This window comes from Eulemur rufifrons, chromosome 23 (genome assembly GCF_041146395.1).
Source record: "Eulemur rufifrons isolate Redbay chromosome 23, OSU_ERuf_1, whole genome shotgun sequence".
Classification (NCBI taxonomy): Eukaryota; Metazoa; Chordata; class Mammalia; order Primates; family Lemuridae; genus Eulemur; species Eulemur rufifrons.
In genome coordinates this window covers 30,357,039-30,380,527 of record NC_091005.1, presented here as the reverse complement: position 1 = coordinate 30,380,527, position 23,489 = coordinate 30,357,039, and the positions used below count along the sequence as shown (strand labels likewise).

Sequence of the window (23,489 nt, the reverse complement as noted above, 5' to 3'; positions counted from 1 at the left end):
TTACTTTGAAAGCCACTTGCTGTTTCCTTTGCCAGTAGACTCATGTGAATTAAAAAAAAGAATAAATTCAATTACTTTAACACCTTGTATTTAAAGTAGGATATTACTGAGAGTTTGGAAGATCCAAGACTGTAGTTTTTGGTCTTTCCACATGGAAAACTTTTTAAAAAATGACAGCTAGGTATCATTTGTAAAATGTAATTGTATAAGATTATTGTATAGCTAATTTATATTATTAAGGGAATATAGACTAGATATGAAGAACATAATAGTAGATACAGAGTGGTTACCCTGAATAAATTAAAGAATAAACTTGATCTGTTGTAGATTCTTCTTGCCTTCATATTTATCCATGAAGAATATGGGCATTTCCTTGAACTTCCATAATAAAATAGAACTTCCATGTAAAATAGAATGTATTTCCAGTTGCTCTTGTCCAAAAAATGAACATTCATATTTAGATAGCCCCTTTTAATAATTTATTAAAATGACATAAAAATAGGTTCAACTACTTGATAAACAAATGGTGACAGACAGTAGAGTTCAGGCAAGTCTGTTACTGAGTTGCATTAAAATGTTAGATCCAATGAAAATACTTTTATGTAATTAATAAATAGACTTGAAAGAAAATTACGAATTATTTTCTTATCAGATAGATTTTATTTATATTTATAATTGATGCGTGTTCAGATTTATTAAATATAAGTGCATTTTTCAAATACATTTTTGTGTGAATGGGCAAATAAGATGCATAGATACTTTATCAGTTTTCTACATAGGCAATAATGTTACTGTTCTAAAAATATATATTCCTCCAATATAGAAAAGTTACTAGTCTAGACATAGTAAACTTCCTTCTTTAAAAACAGAAGTTCTTAATTAGAGTTAGATCCAGTTAGTTATTAGATCAAGTAGTATATTTAATACTTAGATACAACAGACATACAATCTTATAATATGAGCTCTACCACTATTGTCAAAGAATGTCAGAGGAGAGTGACTTATAACTCATTTAATCCAGCTTCATCCTTTTATAGATGAAAAACTTAAAGCCCAGGATATTATCTTAATTTTTCGTTTCACTATGTACTATATTAACAATATAAATTCCTAAAATCATGCACAGTAAAAGATGCCTTAAATACAAGCATGCCTTGTTTTATTGTGCTGCACTTTACTGTACTTCACAGACACTGCGTTTTATATAAATTGAAGGTTTATGGCAAGGGTGGGGAACCGGTGGCCTTCTAAGTCATTAAGTGTGGTCTTTTGACTGAATCCAAATTTTACAGAACAAATCCTTTTTATTTTTATTAATACACTTTTGTCCTTCTTTTATATTTTTATTTTTAAAATGAACATATTTAAAATAAGTTTCAACGGATTAATCCTCCGAGATTGACTGGCACAATTAGAACATTAGTAAGCCATAAGGACTAAATTGACAGCTGCTATGCTTATGATTTAGTTCTAACTTCCCCTGCCTGACCCGTACCACTACCGCATGAGGCTGGTTGGGGAGAGTATATGGGGATGGGGTATGCTAGTCTGTTATCAGCTTTTGACAACAGTGTACTGTGTTTCAGTTTGAAGTGGAATTTGTGAATAGTTGCACAGCTCGACGGTATTTTTTAATTCTGTCTGCTTAACAGCCTACTGTGTCAAAGAAGACCAAGAGAACACTGAAGGAAGAAAACAGATTTTTTTAATGAGGATTGAGAATTGAAATAGTATCTTGTTTCTGCTAAAGATAAGATAATTTGTTTGCCTTGTGATACTGCAGTATCAATGTTAAAGAAATTCAGTGATGTAGAAATTGTGAAAGAATGCATTGTCAAAGTTGTAGGATGCCCTCGACCCTGATAATGTTTCACAGGACAAACAACTGCCTCTGTCAAGGAGAACCATAACTGAGTCGCAACATGAATTAGCCTTCACCTTAACAACTTCATGTAATACTTCAAAGGAAAATATGTATTATTCAGTCACTTTGGATGAATCAACTGATACTACTGGCTCAGTGCAGGTTTAATACTTCATTCGGGTCATAACGATCTTCTTTGCTACAAAGAGTTACCAAAGAGTTTGGGCACTCACAGAAATAGATATCTTCAACAACTTTCAAGATAAATGTCATGAAGTTGGACTGAATTTGGTAAATTTAGTGAGTGTATGTGCAGATGGTGCACCTTCCATGACAGGAAAACATGAAGAGTTTATTGCACAGATAAAAAAAAAAGTATTAACCAATCCAGATGCTCTCATTTCTTTTCATTGTATCTTGCATCAGCAAAATCTCTGGGCTAAAGCTACTATTTTAAGTGACATTTTGCAACAAGTTTTAAGTATTGTTAACTGGATTCGTGCAGGGCATGGTCAGTTTTGTAACATGCTAAAGTTGAACTATGAGATAATCAGTGTGAATATGCCATATCCTTCTAAAGTGTGTTGGCTATAGCAGGGACAGGTGTTAGCCAAAATTTTATCTCTGCCAGAACAGACAGTTAAATTTTATGAAAAACAGAATTAGCAATGTGAATTATCGAAAGAAGATTTCTATAGGAATGCAGCATTTCTGTATGATACCGTGTCAAAACAAAATGACTTGAATACTACTTTGCAAGGTAAAACTAAGTCTATATATGGTATGTGGCAAAAGATCCAAGCATTTTGAAAAAAGCTATCTTTTTTCAAAACGTTTCTTCAAAAGGAAATTTGGGGTGAACATTTCACCCAGTTAGCAAAGGTCATAGATGAGCAGGATGATATTTGCGAATCATTTGAAGAATATGCAGCTGTTATACAGCTATTAATTAGCGAATGCAATGAAAGGTTCACTGACTTTGAGAATCTTGACATCACACTCGAATTAGCATTTCAGCCTTAACTAGTTGATACCACCAAGGCACCTAAACAACTATAGATGGAATTGATTGAGCTCTCAGTAGATGACATTTTAAAGTCATGTTTGATGCTAAGAAAGATCCAGTTGAAATATGGAAAAATGCAGTAAAATAACCACGCCTTAGGCAACATGTTCAAAAAATGCTTTCTTGCTTTTCAACCACTTATTGCTGGGAATCTACATTCTCCTACCTGACCCAAATTAAGACCCCCCTTAAGGTCACAAATGACTGACACCATCTAGAGGATCCACTGAAACTGCGGACTCCACGCTGCCACCAAATATTCAAATGCTTTCCAACAAAAAGCAGACACAACAAAATCATTAAAAGGTTAGTTAACTTTAAAATTAAATAGTTTTCATTTTTTGAAATTATTAAGTACATAGTAGTTATATTTTTACAAAATAATGTACATTTTTACATACATCTAATTGAAGTTTCTTGAATTCAGCCTGATTTGATTACAGCTAAATTAATGTGGCCTTCCAACATGAAAAGGTTCCCCACTCCTGGTTTATGGCAACCCCGCATTGAGCAAGTCTATTGGCATCATTTTGCTAACATCTCACTTCATGTCTCTGTGTCACATTTTGGTAATTATCACAATATTTCAAACGTTGTCACTGTTACCATATCTGTTATAATCTGTGATCAGTGGTCTTTGATGTTGTTACCATTGCAATTGTTTTGGCCCACCACAAACTGCTCAATATAGGACAGCAAACTTAATAAATGTGTGTATTCTGAGTGCTCCACCCCCTGCCCATGTCTCTCTCCCTCTCCTCTAGCTTCCCTGTTCCCCGAGACGCAACAATATTAAAATTAGGCCAATTAGTAACTCTATAAAATGGCTTCTAAGTGTCCAAGTGAAAGGAAGAGTAGCACATCTCACTTTAAATCAAAAGCTAGAAATGATTAAACTTAAGAAGGCGTGTCAAAAGTTGAGGTAAGATGAAAGCTAGGCCTCTTGTGCCAAACAGCTGGCCAACTTGTCAACGTAAAGGAAAAGTTCTTGAAGGAAGTTAAAAGTACTACTCCAGTGAACACGCGAATTATAAGAAAGTAAAACAGCCTTATTGCTGATATGGAGAAAGTTTTAGTGGTCTGGATAGAAGATCAAACCTGCCACAACATTCCCTTAAGCCAAAGCCTAATCAAGAGTAAGGCCCTAAGTCTCTTCAGTTCTCTGAAGGCAGAGATAGGTGAGAAAGCTGCAGAAGAAAAGTCTGAAGCTAGCAGAAGTTGATTTGTGAAGTTTAAGGAAAGAAACCATTTTCGTAACATAAAAGTGCAAGGCGAAACAGCAAGTGCTGGTGTAGAAGCTGCTGCAAGTTAGCCAGATCTAGCTAAGATCATTGATGAATGTGGAACAACAGATTTTCAATGTACACAAAATAGCTTTATACTATATTAGAGAAAGAGGCCATCTAGGACTTTCATATAGCCAGAGAGAAGTCACTGCCTGGCTTCAGAGCTTCAAAAGACTGACTGACTCTTATTAGGGGCTAATTTAATCAATGCAGCTGGTGACTCTAAGTTGAAGCCAGTGCTCATTTGCCATTCAGAAAATTTTAGGGTGCTTAGGAATTACATTGACTCTACTCTGCCTGTAGTCTATAATGGAACAACAAAGCCTAGATAACAGCACATCTTTTTATAGCATGGTTCACTGAATATGTTAAGCCCACTGTTGAGACATACTATTCAGAAAAAAATTATTTTTGAAACTATTACTGCTCATTGATAATGTACCTGTCACCCAAGAATTCTGAAAGAGGTGCCCAAGGAGATTGTTGTTTTCATGTCTGCTAACATAACTGTAGCTCATGGATCAAGGAGGAACTTGACGCTGTATCTGCCGTAGTGATTCCTCTGATGAATCTGGGCAAAGTAAATTAACCTTCTGGAAAGGTTTCACCATTCTAGATTTTATTAAGAACATTTGTGATTCATTGAAGGAGGTCAGAATACTAATATCAACATGAACATTTGTTTGGAAAGAAGTTGATCCCAGCCCTCATAGATGACTGAGAGGTTCAAGATTTTATTGGAGGAAGTAACTGCAAATGTGGTGAAATAGCAAAAGAACTAGAATTAGAAGTGGAACCTGAAGATGTGACTGAATTGCTGCAAGCTCATGATAAAACTTCAACAGATAAGGAGTTGCTTCTTACAGATAAGCAAAGAGTGGTTTCTTGAGATGGAATCTACCTCCCAGTAAAGATGCTGTGAACATTGTTGAAATGACAACAAAGGATTTGGAATATTACATAAAGTTACCTGATAAAGCAGTGGCAGGGTTTGAGAGCACTGGCTCCAATTTTGAAAGAAGTTCTCTTATGGGTAAAATGCTGTCAAACAGCATCACCTGCTACAGAGAAGTCTTTTGTGAAAGGCAGATGGATGCAGCAAACTTCGCTGTTGGTCTTATTTTAAGAAATAGACACAGCCACTTCAACCTTAAGCAAGTACCACCCTGGTCGGTCAGCTGCCATCAGCACTGAGGCAAGGCTGTCCACCAGCAAAAATGTTACAGCTTGTTGGAGGTTCAGATGATCGTTAGCACTTTTTAGCAATAACGTGTTTTTAAGTTATGTACATTTTTAAGATATAATACTAATGTACACTTAATAGATTACAGTAGAGTGTAAACATAACTTTTATATGCATTGAGAAACCAAAAAATACACATGACTCACTTTTTTGCAATATTTGCATTATTGCAATGGTATGGAACCAAACCCGTAATGTCTCTGAGGCATGCCTGCATTGATTTTGGGGTTACAAATGAGTTTTAGTAAGTAGATGAATTTGCAAATACAGAATCCATGAGTAATAAGGATCACTTGTAATTATTGCTTTATGTCATCTTTGAAACAGTTGCACTTTGAGACAGTTACACTCTTTTATATTTACCAATGTAGCTAATTTTACCAGTGCTCTTTATTTCTTTGTGTGGATACTATCTAGTGTCCTTTCACTTCAGCCTTTAGTATTAATATTTCTTGTAGTCTGGTCTGCTAGTGACAAATTCTTGCAGTGTTTTTTTAATCTGGGAATGTCTTAATTTCTCCATATTGAAGTATAGTTTTGTTGGATAAAGAATTCTTTGTAGGCCGGGCACGGTGGCTCACGCCTGTAATCCTAGCACTCTGGGAGGCCGAGGCGGGCGGATTGTTTGAGCTCAGGAGTTTAAGACCAGCCTCAGCAAGAGCGAGACCCCGTCTCTACTAAAAATAGAAAGAAATTATATGGACAGCTAAAAATATATATAGAAAAAATTAGCTGGGCATGGTGCCGCATGCCTGTAGTCCCAGCTACTCGGGAGGCTGAGGCAGGAGGATTGCTGGAGCCTAGGAGTTTGAGGTTGCTGTGAGCTAGGCTGATGCCACGACACTCTAGCCCGGGCAACAGAGTGAGACTCTGTCTCAAAAAAAAAAGAATTCTTTGTTAACAATCTTTTTCTTTCAGCCTTTCAATATGTCCTCTCGCCACTTTCTGGTCTCTTTGGTTTCTAATCCAACATCATCTGTGAATCTTACGGAGGCTCCTTTGTCCCTAATGAAGATAGCATTTTCTTTCACTCCTTTCAAGATCTCTTCATCTTTGACTTCTGACGACAGATTGACTATGATGTGTCTAAGTGAGAATCTCTGCGTTTTCTTAGCATTTGTTGAACTTCTTAGATGGGTGGATTAATGTTTGTTATCAAATTTGAGAAGTATTTGGTCATTATTTTTTCAAATACGCCTTTTTCTTTGCTTCTGGGACTCCCGTTATGATACGTTGTTAATCTTCCTGGCATCCCTTGGGTCTCTGAAATACTGTTCACTTTTTTTTTTTTTTTTTTGTATCTCTCTTTTTTTCTGTCGTTCAGAATTGGATAATCTCAGCTGACCTATTGTCAATTTTGCTGATTGTTTCTTCTGCCAGCTGAAATTGTTGTTTAGCCCCTCTAGTAAATTTTTCATTCAATTTATTATACTTTTCAACTCCAAAATTGGTTTTTCTTCTTTATTATTTTTCTCTCTCAATATTTTCTTTGTCAAGACCATCACTCTTGGGGAACGGACACGCCTGGAGCTTTGACTTGGGGAGACAGGCGGTACATGGGCAACGTATGTAACCTCAAATTCTGTATCCCCCATAATAAGATGAAATTAAAAAAAGAAAAAAAAAAGACCATCACTCTTATACTGTAATACTGTAATTCTTTAGACATGATTTCCTTTAGTTTTCTTAATTGTAGTAAAATACATATAACATAAAAATTGCCATCTTTACCATTTTTAAGTATTATAGTTCAATACCATTATTCACATTTTTTTTTGCAGCCAATTTCCAGAACTTTTTCATCTTGCAAAACTGAAGCTGTATACCTGTTAAAGAGCATTTCCCTATTTCTCCCTCCCTCCGCCCCCTGGCATCTACCATTCTTTTTCCTGTTTCTGTGAGTGACTACTCTGTATACCTCATATAAGTGGAATCATACAGTATTTATCTTTTTATAACTGGATTTTGTTTCTTCACATAGTATCCTGAAAATTCATCCACATTATAGCATTAGTTTTTTCATCATGTTTGTACTAGCTGATTTAAAATGTTTGTCTAAGAAGTCCAGCATCTGGGCTTCCTCGGGGATGGTTTCCATTGACTGCTTTTTTTCTTATTGTGTTTAGGCCATACTTTTGTATGTCTTTGTATGTCTCATAATTTCTTTGTTGAAACAGTATTATATTTAAATAGTATAATTAGAAGTTGGGCACCATAGTGCACACCTGTATTCCCAGCTACTCGGGAGGCTGAGGCAGGAGAATTGCTTGAGTTCAGGAGTTTGAGTCCAGCCTGGGCAACATAGCAGGACCCTGTCTCTTAAAAAAGAAAAAAAAAAAACATACATACATACATATATATACACACACATATATACATATATTTATAAATAAAATCAGAATCCCCTACCCTTAATGGTTTGTTGTTTTTGCTTTTGTTGTTTAACACTTGGGCAGATACTTTACAACTCTGCCTTAGCCTTCGCTTCCTGTTTTTATAGAGCCTCTGTCTGCCCGAGATGAGCTTTTAGGGCCTTCTCAGATATTTTCTGGTCATGCTCAGGGCCCTGCACATTCACATGGCCGTCTAGATTCTCAGGGATATGTCAGAGCTTTTCAAAGCCCGCCCTCCTCATGAATATCTCATTCTCTAGTTTTTCCTTTGAAATTTTTTGATCACCGGTTTTTTGTTTTTAATTTTTCAGACTCTCAGGCAGACACAGAAATTGATCAGCCTTTCATTAGTCCCAGCTAGTATCACTGCGTCAGAAAGCTGCCTGCTAAACAATTGCTACTGTTTATTTTTGACAAATGGTGATAAAGCGGTTCTCACAGAGTGTTCTCTGAGTTAGATCAAATAAAGATATGGAGCTTTTCTAAGGAACTGGCAGACAGGCCAAATAGTGACAGTTCTCTGGGGGTGGAGCTTTCAGGAGCTCTAATCCTCTTCTTCCCCCTAAAGTGGTTGCTAGGCTATTGGTTTTCATAGCTACTGTTGTGTGAGACTATTGGTTTTCAGGGATACTGTGAACTTGGGAGAAAGGGATGAGAGTAAAGCAAGTTAAAATACCAGAATGCTTGTTCTGTTCATCAAGATTCAGCTGTTTTTCTTGAATAAGCTCTGCTCAGATTGTTGCAAGTTAATACGTAGCATTCTGAAAAAGTTGATCTTGACAGTTTTTGCCAGTGCTTTCATTGCTTTTCTGAAAGAGCAGATTTTCAGAGTTCCTTACTCTGCCTTTCTAGAAGTGCTTCCTCCCACATTTAGTTTTAATTTTGTGCTTACGTGACTTCAGTGCTTCCTTCTGATCCTTTTATTTTATCCTTTGTTCAGCTGGAATATATCTTTAGATTACTTTTTTCAAAGATTTGTGTGTGGGCTGTATTTGAGTTCTTTTATATTTGAGAAGGCTTCTTTGTTGTTTGCACTGGTAACCTCCACATTTTGTTCATATACCCCGTTGGCAAAATATTTTTGAAAATATATTCTCATATATATGTAAATATAACATACTAATATATATGTAAAATATGGATGTTGTCGTCTGCTAAGGCAGCCATAATAAAATACCACAGACTGGGTAGCTTTAAAAAACAAATAAAAGCAGAAATTTATTTTCTCATAGCTTTGGAGGCTAGAAGTCCAAGCGAGATCAAAGTGTCAACAGGTTTGGTTTTTTTCCTGAGGCCTCTCTCCTCAGCTTATAGATGGCTGCCTTACCACTGTTTCCTCATACGGCCTGCCTTCTGTGTGTGTGTGCGTCCCTGCGGGCTTCCTCTTCTTGTAAAGACACCAGTCATATTGGATTAGGACCCCGCCCTTAACCTCATGTAACCCCAATTACCTTCTTAAAGGCCCTGTTTCCAACTACAGTCACATAGGGGGTTAGGGCTTCGACATATGAATTTTGAGGAGGTATAATTCAGCGTATAATAAAAGATATATATGTACCAGTGTACCAATATTTTGTACTTTATATAACACACACAGAATAAATTTTAAGAGATAAGGTAATTATATTTTTACTGAAAGTAATGTGTTCTAATTAGATAAGTGTTTTTACTTCATAATATGGCTATCAGATCTTTATTCTAGAAATAAAAGTGTCAACTCTATCAATTTTTTTGTTGTTTCTACCTTTGCCTATATTATCTTTAATGCTATTTTGCAGGAATATTTTTAAACCACTCCATTCATCCATGCATAATGCATAAAGACATGTCAGGCACACATGGACTGCAATGTGCTGTAGTCACAGTGGGGGTGCGTGAGCGGGGGCACCACAGCCAGCCCCGCCCGTATGGAATGTCTCCTCTTAGCTTACCTCACATGCGTGACGTATATACCAAGTGAGGGCATCAATCCCATTTTGTATATTAAATATTTAAAAAGCTAATTTCTTTCTGGTATTTGTAGGTAGAGATGATTATAAATAATATTTTCTACTTGCACTTTGATGGATCATTTTCCGCTTTTGTGACCACCGGTCTAAATAGATAAACAAATGTCATCACAGTTGTTATAGCAGGTTCACAGGTGCTTGTTCTGTTATTATGCTTCAGCTCTTATGTATGTTATATATATCTGATATAGTCAAGATTTAAAAATATTTTAAACTAGCGATAATTCTGCATGAACATTCCATAGGTGTTATTCTAATAACATTCTGTCCTTTTTGATTGCACAGGAGTCTAAACCTTTTCAATCTACAGTGTCAAGTTTTCTAGAATACTTGGTTATTTCTTTAGTTATTCCCTATTTTAATTTGTTGAAAACTCTTTAGTTATATCAATTAGCTATGAATTGAATTTCTCAATTTTCCTATATGTATCTCTACATGGCTCTAATGCCTTTTTCTTCTGTGTCTTGAACATTTTTCTCATTTGTCCTTATTACTGATGTAATTTCTATGGTTGAGGATGTAGAGGCAAAAGAAACTCAGTTTCTCCTGCTAAATTCTTACAACACAGAATGCTTCAGACACCAGGTGCACGGGGTTTTTCCCCACACACTGAACAAGCGGTCCTTCAGCAGCGGGCCATCAGCGGTGTATCCTCAGCTCAGTTCTGACACTCCCTGGAGGCGGCGTCACTTGCTACAGGTTTAGAGCTCGGTCCCACAAGACTGCCCCACCTCAGACGCCAGTTGCAAGTCTGGGCTTCTGGAACTTGTGACCAAAGAGCTATAAACTGAGGTTCCCACCATCCCCTCCTCAGGTTCAGTTAATTTGCTAAAGCAGATCACAGAATTCAGAGAAGCAATTTACTTATATTTACTAATGTATTACAAAGAATATTTTCAAGGACACAAATGAACAGCACAGGAGCTTCCACCAGTCTCCCAGCACGCGGACATGTTCTTGTTCACCTTCCTGGAAGCCCCTTACCTCAGTCCTTTTAGGTTTTATGGAGGTTCTATGACATATGCATGACTGACTAGATCATTGGCCATTGGTGATCAGCTCAACCTTTAACCCCTTTCCCCTGCCCAGAGGTTGGGGACAGGGGAGAGGGCTGAAAAGTCCCAACCCTTTAATCATGCCTTGGTCTTTCCTGTGACCAGCCCCATCCTGAAGCTATCTAAGGGCTGCCAGCCACGAGTCAATCATTAGCCTACAAAATGGTATTTATTCCAAGGATTTTAGGAGTTGTATGCCAGGAAGCAAAGGGATGAACACCAAATATATATTCTTCAATATCACAATAGTATTATTATAATTATATGTGGCTTCCAGAGCTGATTTTAGTTATTTTATCTTTATTTTTACTTTCTGTTATGGAAAATTTCAACCATAACAAAAGTATAGAAAATAGTATGATGAATCCTATAAACTTATCACCCAACTTTAATATCTTGTTTCATCTATTCCTTCCCATTCTCCTTTACCCCACCCCTAATTATTTTGAAGCCAATTCCAGACATCATATCTTTTCATAAATATTGCAGTTTCTATCTCTAAAAGATACAGACTTTTAGAAAACACAACCATATTAGCATACCTAAAAATGACAGTTACCTAGTCATTTGTAATGGGTAGTATATTCTTGGATTGCCTACAAACATCTGTAGTTCTTCCCTTGTCAGAAATTATTATTGAACAGTTCTCGGTGTATGTTCCTCCCCCGAGTTTATCTCACCTCTGACTTCACGTTCCTAGGAATAAAGTGTCATATCAGAGCTATTTCCATTCCCAGTCATAATCTTTAGCTAGGAATTACAGCCCTAGTATTCATCTAGAAAAACATTGGCATTGGGGAGAAGAGAGGAAAAACAGCCCTAATCATTCTTGAAAGCAGGCCCTGTATGTGGCGAGTTGGGCACTGACGCCTGGCTCTGATGTTAGGGTACGCGGCAGAGGTTTAATGGCTACAGAGTTCGTACTGTGATTTTTGTCCCTCTGTGGACTCACTAGTTTGCCTTGGGGCTTCATCTGAGTAGTGATTACTAGAAATTCTTCTTTTCTGGCTGAATATTGATCAATATTTCCGATGCTGTTTAAATTCTACATATCTTTTTGTGTTTTCCTGAGTATAAGATGGAGGCAGGGAAACCAAGCATGTTAAATTAAGTCTAGCCTGAAGCTGCCTCCATACATATTTTAAGTTCAGCCTAAAGGTTTCTCCATACGTAGTGAACTGTAACTACCTTGATGTCTGACCAGACTGTAACCTGCTCTTGTACCAATCACAGCGTTTTGGCCAATCACAGGCGACCAACTGTTGAAACCGTGGTCAAATAAGGCAAACCCCCAGCTGTACTCAACCCAGCTATTTCTGTACCTCGCTTCTGTTTTCTGTGTGTCACTTTCCTTTTTCTGTCCGTAAATATGATCCAACCATGGGGCAGCCCCGTGGTCACTCTAAAACTATCTCGGTTCTGGGGGCCACCTGATTCTCAAGTCATTCTTTGCTCAGTGAAACTCTTAAATTTGGCTAAAGTTTTTCATCTAACAGGTATCACTAATTTTTTCTCCTGATAGGTAGTGCACTTTAGAAGATCTCATTCATAGTTCAGAAACATTGCTTTATTAGTTTTCCTGCTTTTTAAAATCCAGTGTCTTAAAATTTTAAGGGGAAAAAATTAGTTCAACTAAAGGTCTGACAGCCATTTCTAAAACATATCCAACAGATATGCATTAAGTTTAATTAGAGCCATTAAAGAATAGATTTTTCCTTAACTACTGTTAAAGAAAAAATTATGCATGGCACTTATTAAAGATGGTAAGAATGACTGTAGTCAAAGAGATATAAGAACAGTTATAGTGGGATCTCACAGTAGTGGGGAGCGGTGGGGTCAGTAATGGAAAGTTTCTAAGAGGAAACGTCAGGGGTAAGGGGGTTCTCACTAGAATGACGCAACAAAGCTCTTGCTGAATGCAGACCAGGGTGATAAGATCTTGGGGGGGGGGGGTGAGGGCAGATACCAGACTGACTTAGCAAGATTCTTGCTCAGAATGGATTTTGTAAAGACAGAGAGGGAAGCCCAAGGTTGGGCCTCCTTGAGCAGAGGACTCGGAGGAGCCTGACTAAAGTTTTGGTCAAAGGAGAGAGTTTTTGTCACTAGATAATGGTTTTAACTAAAATTGGTACATTTTCCATGTATAGATTAACAGCTTTTAGATAATTGGTAGACAGTAGGATTACTTTTAACCAATTCTATACTGGCCATAATTAGTTTTCTTTGATGACTTAAAAGTGCCTTATTTTTTATAACATTAAACATTATTAAGTCCTGTGACAATACAAAATTAGAGCTTTCTGGAAATTGTATTCTAGATAAACAGTGAGCTTCCAGTAATAATTAGTATTTGACAAAATTCAAGATTTGTTTTTTTTAAGGCCAGGCGAAGTGGCTCACGCCTGTAATCCTAGCACGCTGGGAGGCCGAGGCAGAAGGATCGCTTGAGTTTGGGAGTTGGAGACCAGCCTGAGCAAGAGCGAGACCCTGTCTCTACTAAAAATAGAAAAATTAGCCAGGTGTTGTGGTACGCACCTGTAGTTCCAGCTACTCGTGAAGGTGAGGCAGGAGGTTTGCTTGAGTCCAGGAGTTTGAGGTTGCTGTGAGCCAGGCTGACACCACGGCACTTTAGCCTGGGCAACAGAGCGAGACTCTGTCTCAAAAACAGAAAAGAAAAAAAAAGATTTGGTTTTTTTTTTCCCCAAAACATCGTGATATTCAAACAAAATTCAAGATTATATGTAAAGGGCCTTGAATTATGACTGACTTGTGTATATTTTTAAAAATAGGTAGAACTGTAGAAAGAGAATTAGTAGGAAAAGCTGCTTATATAGTAAAATGGTGATTGTTAAGTATTTTAGTCATTTTGTTTCCTTTTTGATTATGTGTATCAACCCTATTTATAGTAATCTGGTGTAAGTGAAAGTGGTAATATGTTTAAGGTTTAGAACATGTAGAAGGCGGCCGGGCGCGGTGGCTCACGCCTATAATCCTAGCACTCTGGGAGGCCGAGGTGGGCGGATCGTTTGAGCTCAGGAGTTCGAGACCAGCCTGAGCAAGAGCGAGACCCCATCTCTACTAAAAATAGAAAGAAATTATATGGACAGCTAAAACTATATATAGAAAAAATTAGCCGGGCATGGTGGTGCATGCCTGTAGTCCCAGCTACTCGGGAGGCTGAGACAGGAGGATCGCTTGAGCACAGGAGTTTGAGGTTGCTGTGAGCTAGGCTGATGCCACGGCACTCACTCTAGCCTGGGCAACAGAGTGAGACTCTGTCTCAAAAACAAAACAAAACAAAAAAAAAAGAACATGTAGAAGGCCCTTGGTGTCTTATTTAAGTCCTATGTAGGCCTCTTAGCAGTCGGTGCCTACACCTTAAAGCATTTGAGCAATAACCTAAAGAAGATATAGTCTCTTTAATACACAGTTGCTCACTTTAAGAATCTAACTGGTAAATTATCTAATGTATCTAAGTATCTAATTAAATATTTTTAAGAGCTATTGATGTTTTATAAGCAGCAAGGTTTTGCTGTAAGGCATTTTTAAAAAGCGAATTTTTTGCTGTGCTGTGTCAGAATATAATAGTATAGTAATTTCTACTAGTTCACTCTTAAGACTTTCCAGTGTTGTTTCAGGAGGAATATACTGATTATTATTTTACCTGTTATCTAAGAATATATTTTCATAGCAGTTAATGTAGAGTGTGTTACCAAGAGGGAAATGGGTTCTTGCAGGATTGGTAACTTATTATGGCCATGAATGCTTAATAAATAGTTTTAAGAACAAAGCTTGAAAGTATAATTTTTGCTTATTTGTGCTTTTATGTGTTTTCAGAAATTTTATTTGTTTATATATGTTTTTTAGAGATAGGGCTTTGCTCTGTCACCCAGGCTAGGGTGCAGTGGCCTTATCATAGCTCACTACAGCCTTGAACTCCTGGCTTCAAGCAATTCTCCTGCCTCAGCCTCTGGGGTATCTGGGACTATAGGCACACATCACTGTGTCCCACTAATTTTTCTTATATTTTTTAGAGATGGGGGCGTCCGTCTGTTGCCCAGGCTGATCTCGAATTCCTGGCCTCAAGCCATCCTCCTGCCTCAGCCTCCCAAACTGCTGGGATTATCAGCAAGAGCCACTGTGCCTGGCCTGTGTTAAGAAATTTTGATGTTGAATATGTTTTATTTTTTTGAATAAGTATTTAGAATATGGCGAATGCAAAGAATAATGCTCAAGTATTAGTGTTATCCCTTTGTTTCTCAAATTAATTATATTGAGCAGAAATGTCAACCTTGCTAATAACCTGGTTTAATTTATGCAACTTTCTATTGGAACTACTAAATTTGTTTGTTTTTTGTTCTCCCGTAGGTGTTAGACCCTGAGCAAAACCATAACTTCACGGATCATTATCTAAATGTGGCCTTTGACCTTTCCCAAGTTCTTTTTATAGCTACTGCCAACACCACTGCTACTATTCCAGCTGCGTTGTTGGACAGAATGGAGATCATTCAGGTTCCAGGTACTGGACTCTTAAATTAAACGATGATTTGACATAGCTTGCCTTTCTGAGCACAACTCTTTGAAATTGGTCATGCTGTAGAGTTTTGAGTGAAGTTGTTCATTTACCAACATACATTCTTCAAAAATTCTGAGTAGGGTATATAATTCAGCTTTTACGTAGCTTCAGAGTCTGAAACAGCAAAGCTTTATTTGTTTTAACCATGACAAGAATACAGTCATGTGTCACCTAATGACAAGGCTGCGTTCTGAGAAATGCATCATTAGGCAAGTTCATCATCGCATGGACGTCATGGAGTGAACTCACACAAACCTAGATGGTACAGCCTACTACGCACCTAGGCTGTTTGGTACAACCTGTTGCTCTAGGCTACAAACCTGTACAGCATGTTACTGTACTGAATACTGTAGGCAGTTGTAACGCAATGGTAGGTAGTTGTGTCTCTTAACATATCTAAACAGAAAAGATACAGTAAAAGTACGATCTAAAAGATAAAAATTGGTACATCTGTGTAGGGCACTTACCGTGAATGGAGCTTGCAAGACTGGAAGTTGCTCTGGTTGAGTCAGAGAGTGAGTGGTGAGTGAATGTGAAGGCCGAGGACATTGCTGTACGCTACTGCAGGCTCTATACACACTGTACACTTAGCCCACACTAAATTTATTTAAAAAATTTTCTTCAGTAGTAAACTAACTTTAGCTTATTGTAACTTTTTTACTTTATAAACTTTTTAATTTTTTTTAACTTCTTAAACTTTTTTGTTAAAAACTGAGACACAAATATACATTGGCCTAGACCCACACAGGGTCAGGATCGTCAATATCACTTTCTTCCACCTCCGCATCTTGTCCCACTGGAGGGTCATTGGGAGCAACAACACACAGGAGCTGTCATCTCCGGGGATAACCAGGCCTTCTTCTGGAAGATCTCCTGAAGGACCTACCTGAGGCTGTTTTACAGTTCACTTTTTTATTTAATAAGTAGAAGGAGAATGATCTAAAATAATGATCAAAAAAGTATGGTAAATATATAAACCAGTTACAAGGTCGTTATCAAGTATTATGCGCTGTACATAATTGTCTGTGCTATAAGTCTATACAACTGGCAGCACACAGTAGGTTTATTTACACCGGCAGCACCACAAACCCATGATAATGCTTTGCTTCAGTGTTACCATAGCTACATCGTCACTAGGTGATAGGAATTTTTCAGCTCCATTATACTGTTATAGGACCGCCACTGTATATACAGTCTGTTTTGACCAAAACGTCCTTATGTGACACATGACTGTGCGTGTTCTATAAGACGTCAAGAATAAATTTTGACAACAATTTCAGATTTGATTTAGCATTAAAGAATGAACACTTTGTGGAAAATAAGACGTTCTTTTTTGAAACAATTTCTAAAATTGCAGATAAAAGTAATTTATTTCTTTAAAGTAGGTGTCTAAAAACAAAATATAGATCTTCACATGGTCAGTTTAGCTTTCTGTCAGATTTTTAAGTCTTCACCATCTCTCTCTGGAAAATGTTGTGTAATCATTTACTTTTCTTAAGAGGTGGTTCCTAAAGAATAAACTTTCTGTTTATTAAGTATGGCCTCAGTTTTATATAAAAGTGCATGATGCTTTTAAATTCTCTTCTTTTTAGTTGAATCTGTCAAATGCTTGCCATATTATTTATGTCTTCTCCTTCACTGGAGTGTGCAAAATAAAGTCCTTCAGTTACTAACACTAAATAAGTTCTGGAATTTTTACCTTATTTTAATTGTTCAGAATTGATATTTCTCAGAAGAGATCAAGTATCACTGGGTCTTTTTAAAAATGAAAATTGAGTAGAATTTAAATGTATTTTTCCTGTTAATCTGAAATACATTTTTACCAAGAGAATAATAATTAGATTTCTTAATTATTTGCGAGCCCTGCAGGTTTGTATATTTAGGTTTAAAATACGGTGAAGTAAAAAGCTGCTTGTGTGTCTTTGTAAGACTAAAATCAATAAGTAGTGAGATTTAACTGCCTGGAAATGCCAAATTATGACAGAAAATCCCTAAGACACACTGAAGTGAAGTGAAGTGATGGGGACAGCTGCCACGAAAGTGCACGTCCGATTCCACCCTCTTCCTTTGGCAGATGTGGTCATCCAGTCTTCTAGCTTTTCTGGTGTTTTTTAGCCTCTTCTTTCCGTTCAAAAGATGCATTATCAGTTCATATTTTTAATTTTTGCTTGTTAAACAGAAAGGGAGCGTTAGTTTAGATGGAATTTTGTCTTACAGAATTTTAAAACAAGGTAAATCTGTACTCATGGAGCCTATTAAATAAGAACATAAAGTCTTTTAAATATACTGTATTTTATATATTTACTTATAAGCAAATATATAAATATGTGAAAGGAAAAAACTTTTATAGGGACATCTTAGGTTTTGTTTTGTTTTGCTGGTAAAATGTATTGTCATAGTTCTGGAAATAGCTCCTTTGCTGCCCTTCCCTTGGAGCCCACCGCTTATTTAATTGAGGTGTGTGTATGTATGTGTGTGAGTTTTTTCATGTATGTACCAAATATGCTAAAGAAAAGGGATACCTTTATTTTCTCATTTAAAATTTTAGAGGATTTGAGGTTAAGGAGATAATTAACTATAAGGTTTGACTGAAGTTTTTTCTTTGAGATATGTATCATTTAATCAAAAGACTTTCAAACACTGCACTTAGTAAATGCTTGTTGTTTATGAAAAAGTTGGAAATTTTAACAATTATTGATTTAGATTAAATTTATCACAATTATAGTTGTAGTTGAAATAATACTTAAATCCATTGAATCTGTATTTGATTCATTTTAAAAAGCATGGCATTATGGGAGTCATGTAAATACGCCACAAAGATCGCTTCTTTTCCAGGGTACACACAAGAGGAAAAGATAGAGATTGCCCATAGGCACTTGATCCCAAAGCAACTGGAACAACATGGGCTGACTCCTCAACAGATTCAGATCCCTCAGGTTACTACTCTGGACATCATCACCAGGTTAGTTGGCCATCCTGAGGCTTCATTAATATTTAAGTCTGAAAGGGGATTATTTTACTAGCATTGCATAGCATCCATTTCTTGTTCTCCAACAACTTCCCAGCAAGCACTACCATAACTATTGATTTACACAGTGCTCTGCATTAGGCAAAAAGGCAGAAATTCATACAGAAAGCATTTAAAATATCTTTATAGCTAAAGCCAGAATTTCTGCTTTGCCACAATAGCAACATAAGGGATTAATTTGATAAATGAAGAACCAAACGTGAAAAATATAGAGACACTTTTTATGCCCAGGATCTTGAAAGTTGTTGAATTCTCTTAAGAGGTGAGATGCTACTTTCAGATACCTGTTTTAGGTTATTCAGATTTTCTTTTCTTCTCTTTGGCTGAGGGATTTTAAAAATCCTTAGAGTTCTGATTTTCAGAATTAACGTGGGAACAATTGAGAAGGTACTTTCCTAAGTTTGCTACCAAGTGTTTAAGCCTGTAGCAAACAGTGCATAAATTATCTTAGTAATTTATAGATGCCCTGTTTGAATGGAAAGCGTACCCTGTACACAGCCTCGTTTAGTCTTCCTGGCCCAGTATTACTGTGCGTTGCATCGTCCAGAAAGGTGCCTCAGGCTGCCAAGCACTCCGCATGCTGCCCTTCTCTGGTCATACTGATTTTCAAGAGATACAAAGAATCTCTCCATCTTTAACTTTGACTTAAGAGTTTGGCCAGTCAGACTGTGTTTTGATCTATGCCAGCCTTCCTAAGGGTCTATTTAGATTTATATACAAGACAGTAACTGAATCTGACCTGGGGGCTCCTTTTCTTGTATTGTGATGTACTGTGTGGATAATGCCAGGAGAAATAAATCGGGTGATTTATGTGCTGAAGTCTTCCAGCAATATCATTATTCCATATAACACCCATGATGCCTTTGGGTAACTTTCAGCAAGTCATTCAGCCTTTTTGATAACTTCTGCATCTGTAAAATATGAGTGATGGAGAAAAAGTCATAGCTTATCTGAATCTTAGTAGTAATGATTCTGAAGAGTAATCATTATTTGTATTTCCTGATTGTTGCCTAGATAACTGTTTCTTTTTATATACTTGTTAACTCACAACATCAGATCTCAGAAGCTATGGACATTAGAAAATCTCTAGGCAGTTTTGTTAATTTTGATAATTGTTTTTAAAAATAACACAATTAGCTGGGCATGGTGGCCCACACCTTTAATCCCAGCAACTTTGGAGGCTGAGACTGAGGCTGAGGATCACTTGAGGCCAAAGAGTTCAAAACCAGCCTGGGCAATATAGTGAGACCCTGTCTCCAAAAAAAACAAGAACAGTTAGCTGGGTGTGGTGGTATGCGCCTGCTGTCCCAGCTACTTGGGAGGCTGAGGCAGGAGGATCACTTGAGCCCAAAAGTTCAAGGCTGCAGTGAGCTATAATTGTACCATTGCACTCTAGCCTAGGCCACGGATCAAGACCCATTTCTAAAAAAAAAAAAAAACACAGAACCAAAAACAGCACAAATATTAATATATGCTACTCCAGGCACATTTTGGGTATTTAGTGAATTACCAAATTTAGGACATAGAGTATCAGTTTTTGAGTTTTTCATCTTTTGGAGTGTTTCATGGTCATAGACCCTTAATGTGTTTCCTAACTCCCAGTGTTAATAGCCTACTCGAATACTTCCGGTCCCAGGATGCTTAATGCTAACTAACTCTTGGTGAATGACTCTAATTGTTACAAAGATGTTATTTATATTCACTTTCCTATAATTTTCTACTTCTGCCATGTAGGAGCACCTGGAATCTAGGTATAATTCCTTCCTGTAAAGTCCTTCTGACATTAAAAGATATATATTTTGTCAAGTCTGTACGCCATAAATGTTCTCTTTTTCAAGCTAAAAATTCCTATTCTCATCCTTCTTGGCGTGGTTTTAAGACTTTTCACCTTCCTGAGTTGTTTTCTGATGGATCCTATATCAATGTGCCTTTTAAAGTAAGACACCCAGAATGGAACACAGTATTTCAGTTGTAGCGTAAACAGTTCTGGTATACCAAGAAGACCATACTTTCCTTACTCTGACTTTATTATTTTATGACTATATCTCTAGATTCTTAGCTTTTTAAAGATTATTCTCTTCGCTTTTTAATGAATTTTAATGGTAAGCTCTGTATGTCCCATTCTGCATTTATAGAGTTGAATTTTTTAAAGCCCAAATGTCGAAGTTTGTAATTATATATATGTTATTGTTAGTTTCAGCTACCAACAAATTGATTATTTTATCTTAATTATCATCAAATATATTTGATGTTTTATGTCCTCTGAAAATCAGCATTTATAGCATTTTTATGTTCTCGTTATTGTGAGAAACATCAACCAGTTCTTATTTGAGCCTGGTGATTCTTCCCTTTTCAGTTTACACATAGCAAATAGGGATTGGTATGTCTGTTTTTTTTGGCCAGCTGTTAATTATATACTATCTGCATTACTTCCTAGCCCATTATTGTTCTAAACACATTTTTAAACGAATATTTTTTATTGTTGTCTTTACTGTTTTTGGCAAGCTCCAATTCATTCTGCACTTCTTGGCTCCGTTTCTGTGTGTTCGTGGCGTGTTTAGGAACGTCCTCCGCCCTTGCTTTCATCTTTTGTCCAGACCCTTTAACTTGCACCAACCCAGTAGTTGTCTAGGAAGCTCCATTGGGCTTTTGGTTTTGTTTTTAAATGTTGATTTGTTTCTTTTTAAGATGCCTCTCTATTTTCTTTTCTTTCTTTTTTTTTTGAGACAGAGTCTCGCTCTGTTGCCCAGACTAGAGTGCCGTGGCGTCAGCCTAGCTCACAGCAACCTCCAACTCCTGGGCTCAAGCAATCCTCCTGCCTCAGCCTCCCGAGTAGCTGGGACTACAGGCATGCACCACCATGCCCAGCTAATTTTTCTATATATATTTTTAGCTGTCCATATAATTTCTTTCTATTTTTAGTAGAGACAGGGTCTCAGGCTGGTCTCGAACTCCTGAGCTCAAACAATCCGCCTGCCTCAGCCTCCCAGAGTGCTGGGATTACAGGCATGAGCCACCGCGCCCAGCCGTCTCTCTGTTTGCTTATTGAAATTGTATGCAGTCATATATTAATAATATGGACTTTATTTTATATCCTTTGATGCCTTTGATTGCAATGAGTTTTACGTTAGAGTATTTAGCTAAGACCTTTTATCTGTCTTTTCTCAGAACATATAAAATCTGCTTCTCTAAAATCTACTGTGTATGTCTGACTGCCTAATGAAATCCAGTTTTTCAGATAAAACTGTTTCTCTGTCTGATGCTGCCCATTCAAGCCCATCCAAAGCTGGGTGGACAGAAACGGTTGCACTATGTAATGGTTTATGGAATTTGATTCTAACATAAATGTTTTTTAAGCAGATCTGCATAACCACATGTAGAATCTTTTTCACAACATCACAGTGCTTGCATTACTTAGGATACTTTTCCTTTAAAAAACTTCACAATGAAAATACACTGAATGGAGATGATTAGCACAGTTCCTATTAATAGTAAAAACCAGATTTCTGTCTCCGATTCATTTTTGATTTAGTTCCGCAAAGAGTACAGTTTCTCTGATTCTTTCAGCAGTATTTCAAGTACAATAAATTTATCAAGAATTTTCTTAAATTGACACATTTTTAAAAACTCGTAAACATAGCATTAAGGAGTGAATGTTGTTTTATGTGCTACCAAATTTACTTTGGCAATATAAACAATCAAGGATTTATTTTTAGGTATAGAGGGATAGTCCAAGATTATATGTATAAAGGAAATAGTTGTGGCTGAAAATACATCTGAATATTTAAGATATGACAATACTTTAATGAGAAGTTTGAAGTGTGGAGAAGTTCCTACTCAAGAAAGGATAATGAACTTTTAAATGTACACCGTTGTCTTTATGAACAATGTTGATTATGTTACTTCTGTCAGTACAGTTGATATTTGGCCAAAAACAAGATCTTTTTTTTGATGACAGGTATACCAGAGAGGCGGGGGTCCGTTCTCTGGACAGAAAGTTGGGGGCCATTTGCCGAGCTGTTGCTGTGAAGGTGGCAGAAGGACAACATAAGGAAGCCAAGCTAGAGCGCTCGGATGCGACCGAGGGAGAAGGTTCGTGACCTTGACCTTGTTGTGGTGCCCGGCGGCCTGCTGGCTAGGAGGGAATGACAGAATAAAGCTGGGTGCGGAGGGATGGACTTGCGTAGTCCTTGGAGCAGCGGCACATGCTGTTCCACTGTTAAATGCATCCAATAAGTAATGGCTTAATGTCTGATACATTTTTATCAAGAGGATTCTCTTTTACAAATAGCAGAGTTTTAACTGGAATGATACTCACTATTAATGCTTTCATGCTATAGAAACTTTCTCCAGTTCGTGTATGGGTTCTCTTATTTCTTTCTGATTCAGACAGTTGTTATGTCTTTGAATAATTTATAACATGAAAAGTTGTTACAACATTAAGAAAATCCAAGCTGTCCAAGTACTACAAGGGCAGGTCTTTGTACCCTACAGTAGCTCCACATGCAATAATTTGTTTTTCTCACACATTTTCTTTTTAGGTACACAATTAAACGTAACAAATTATTTCTTCTTAAAAAAAATTGTAGGGATGGTGACATGAGGAGGATTCTATTATTGGAATTAATCAAGTGTGAATATTGCCTTTGATACTCAGTTAAAATGTTTTAACTTCTTGCCCCAGAACTGTAGGGGGTCTCAGTTCATCATACCGTGCTGTTATGCAGTTTGCCAAAATCTGCTTTAACGAACGTGACTTGAGCAGTAGGGAACTGAAAATTTCTTTCATAGTAGAGATTTATTAGATGTTCTACCATTTCTATAGCTATTTCCAGAAAGAAGTTGAGTGAATATGATTAAAAAACCATAATTAGTGGTAGGGTTGGTGGAACAGTTGCAGTTAAATATCTTCCTTGTTTTTCTTTCTGTTGCTGAGCACAGCGCATTTAACTAACAGCAGTGGCGTCAA

At 37.0% G+C, this 23,489-nt stretch overlaps 1 protein-coding gene across 2 annotated transcripts in view; it reads left to right on the top strand.

Moving 5' to 3' along the window:
- LONP2 (lon peptidase 2, peroxisomal) overlaps positions 1-23,489 on the top strand; it is a 105,209-nt gene that overhangs the window by 48,350 nt on the left and 33,370 nt on the right. For both annotated transcript variants that reach the window (XM_069456584.1, XM_069456583.1), the window contains 3 exons: positions 15,285-15,435; positions 18,328-18,454; positions 22,479-22,612. In XM_069456584.1, coding sequence (XP_069312685.1) covers positions 15,285-15,435; positions 18,328-18,454; positions 22,479-22,612 — 412 coding nt within the window. The remainder of the gene's footprint in view (positions 1-15,284; positions 15,436-18,327; positions 18,455-22,478; positions 22,613-23,489) is intronic.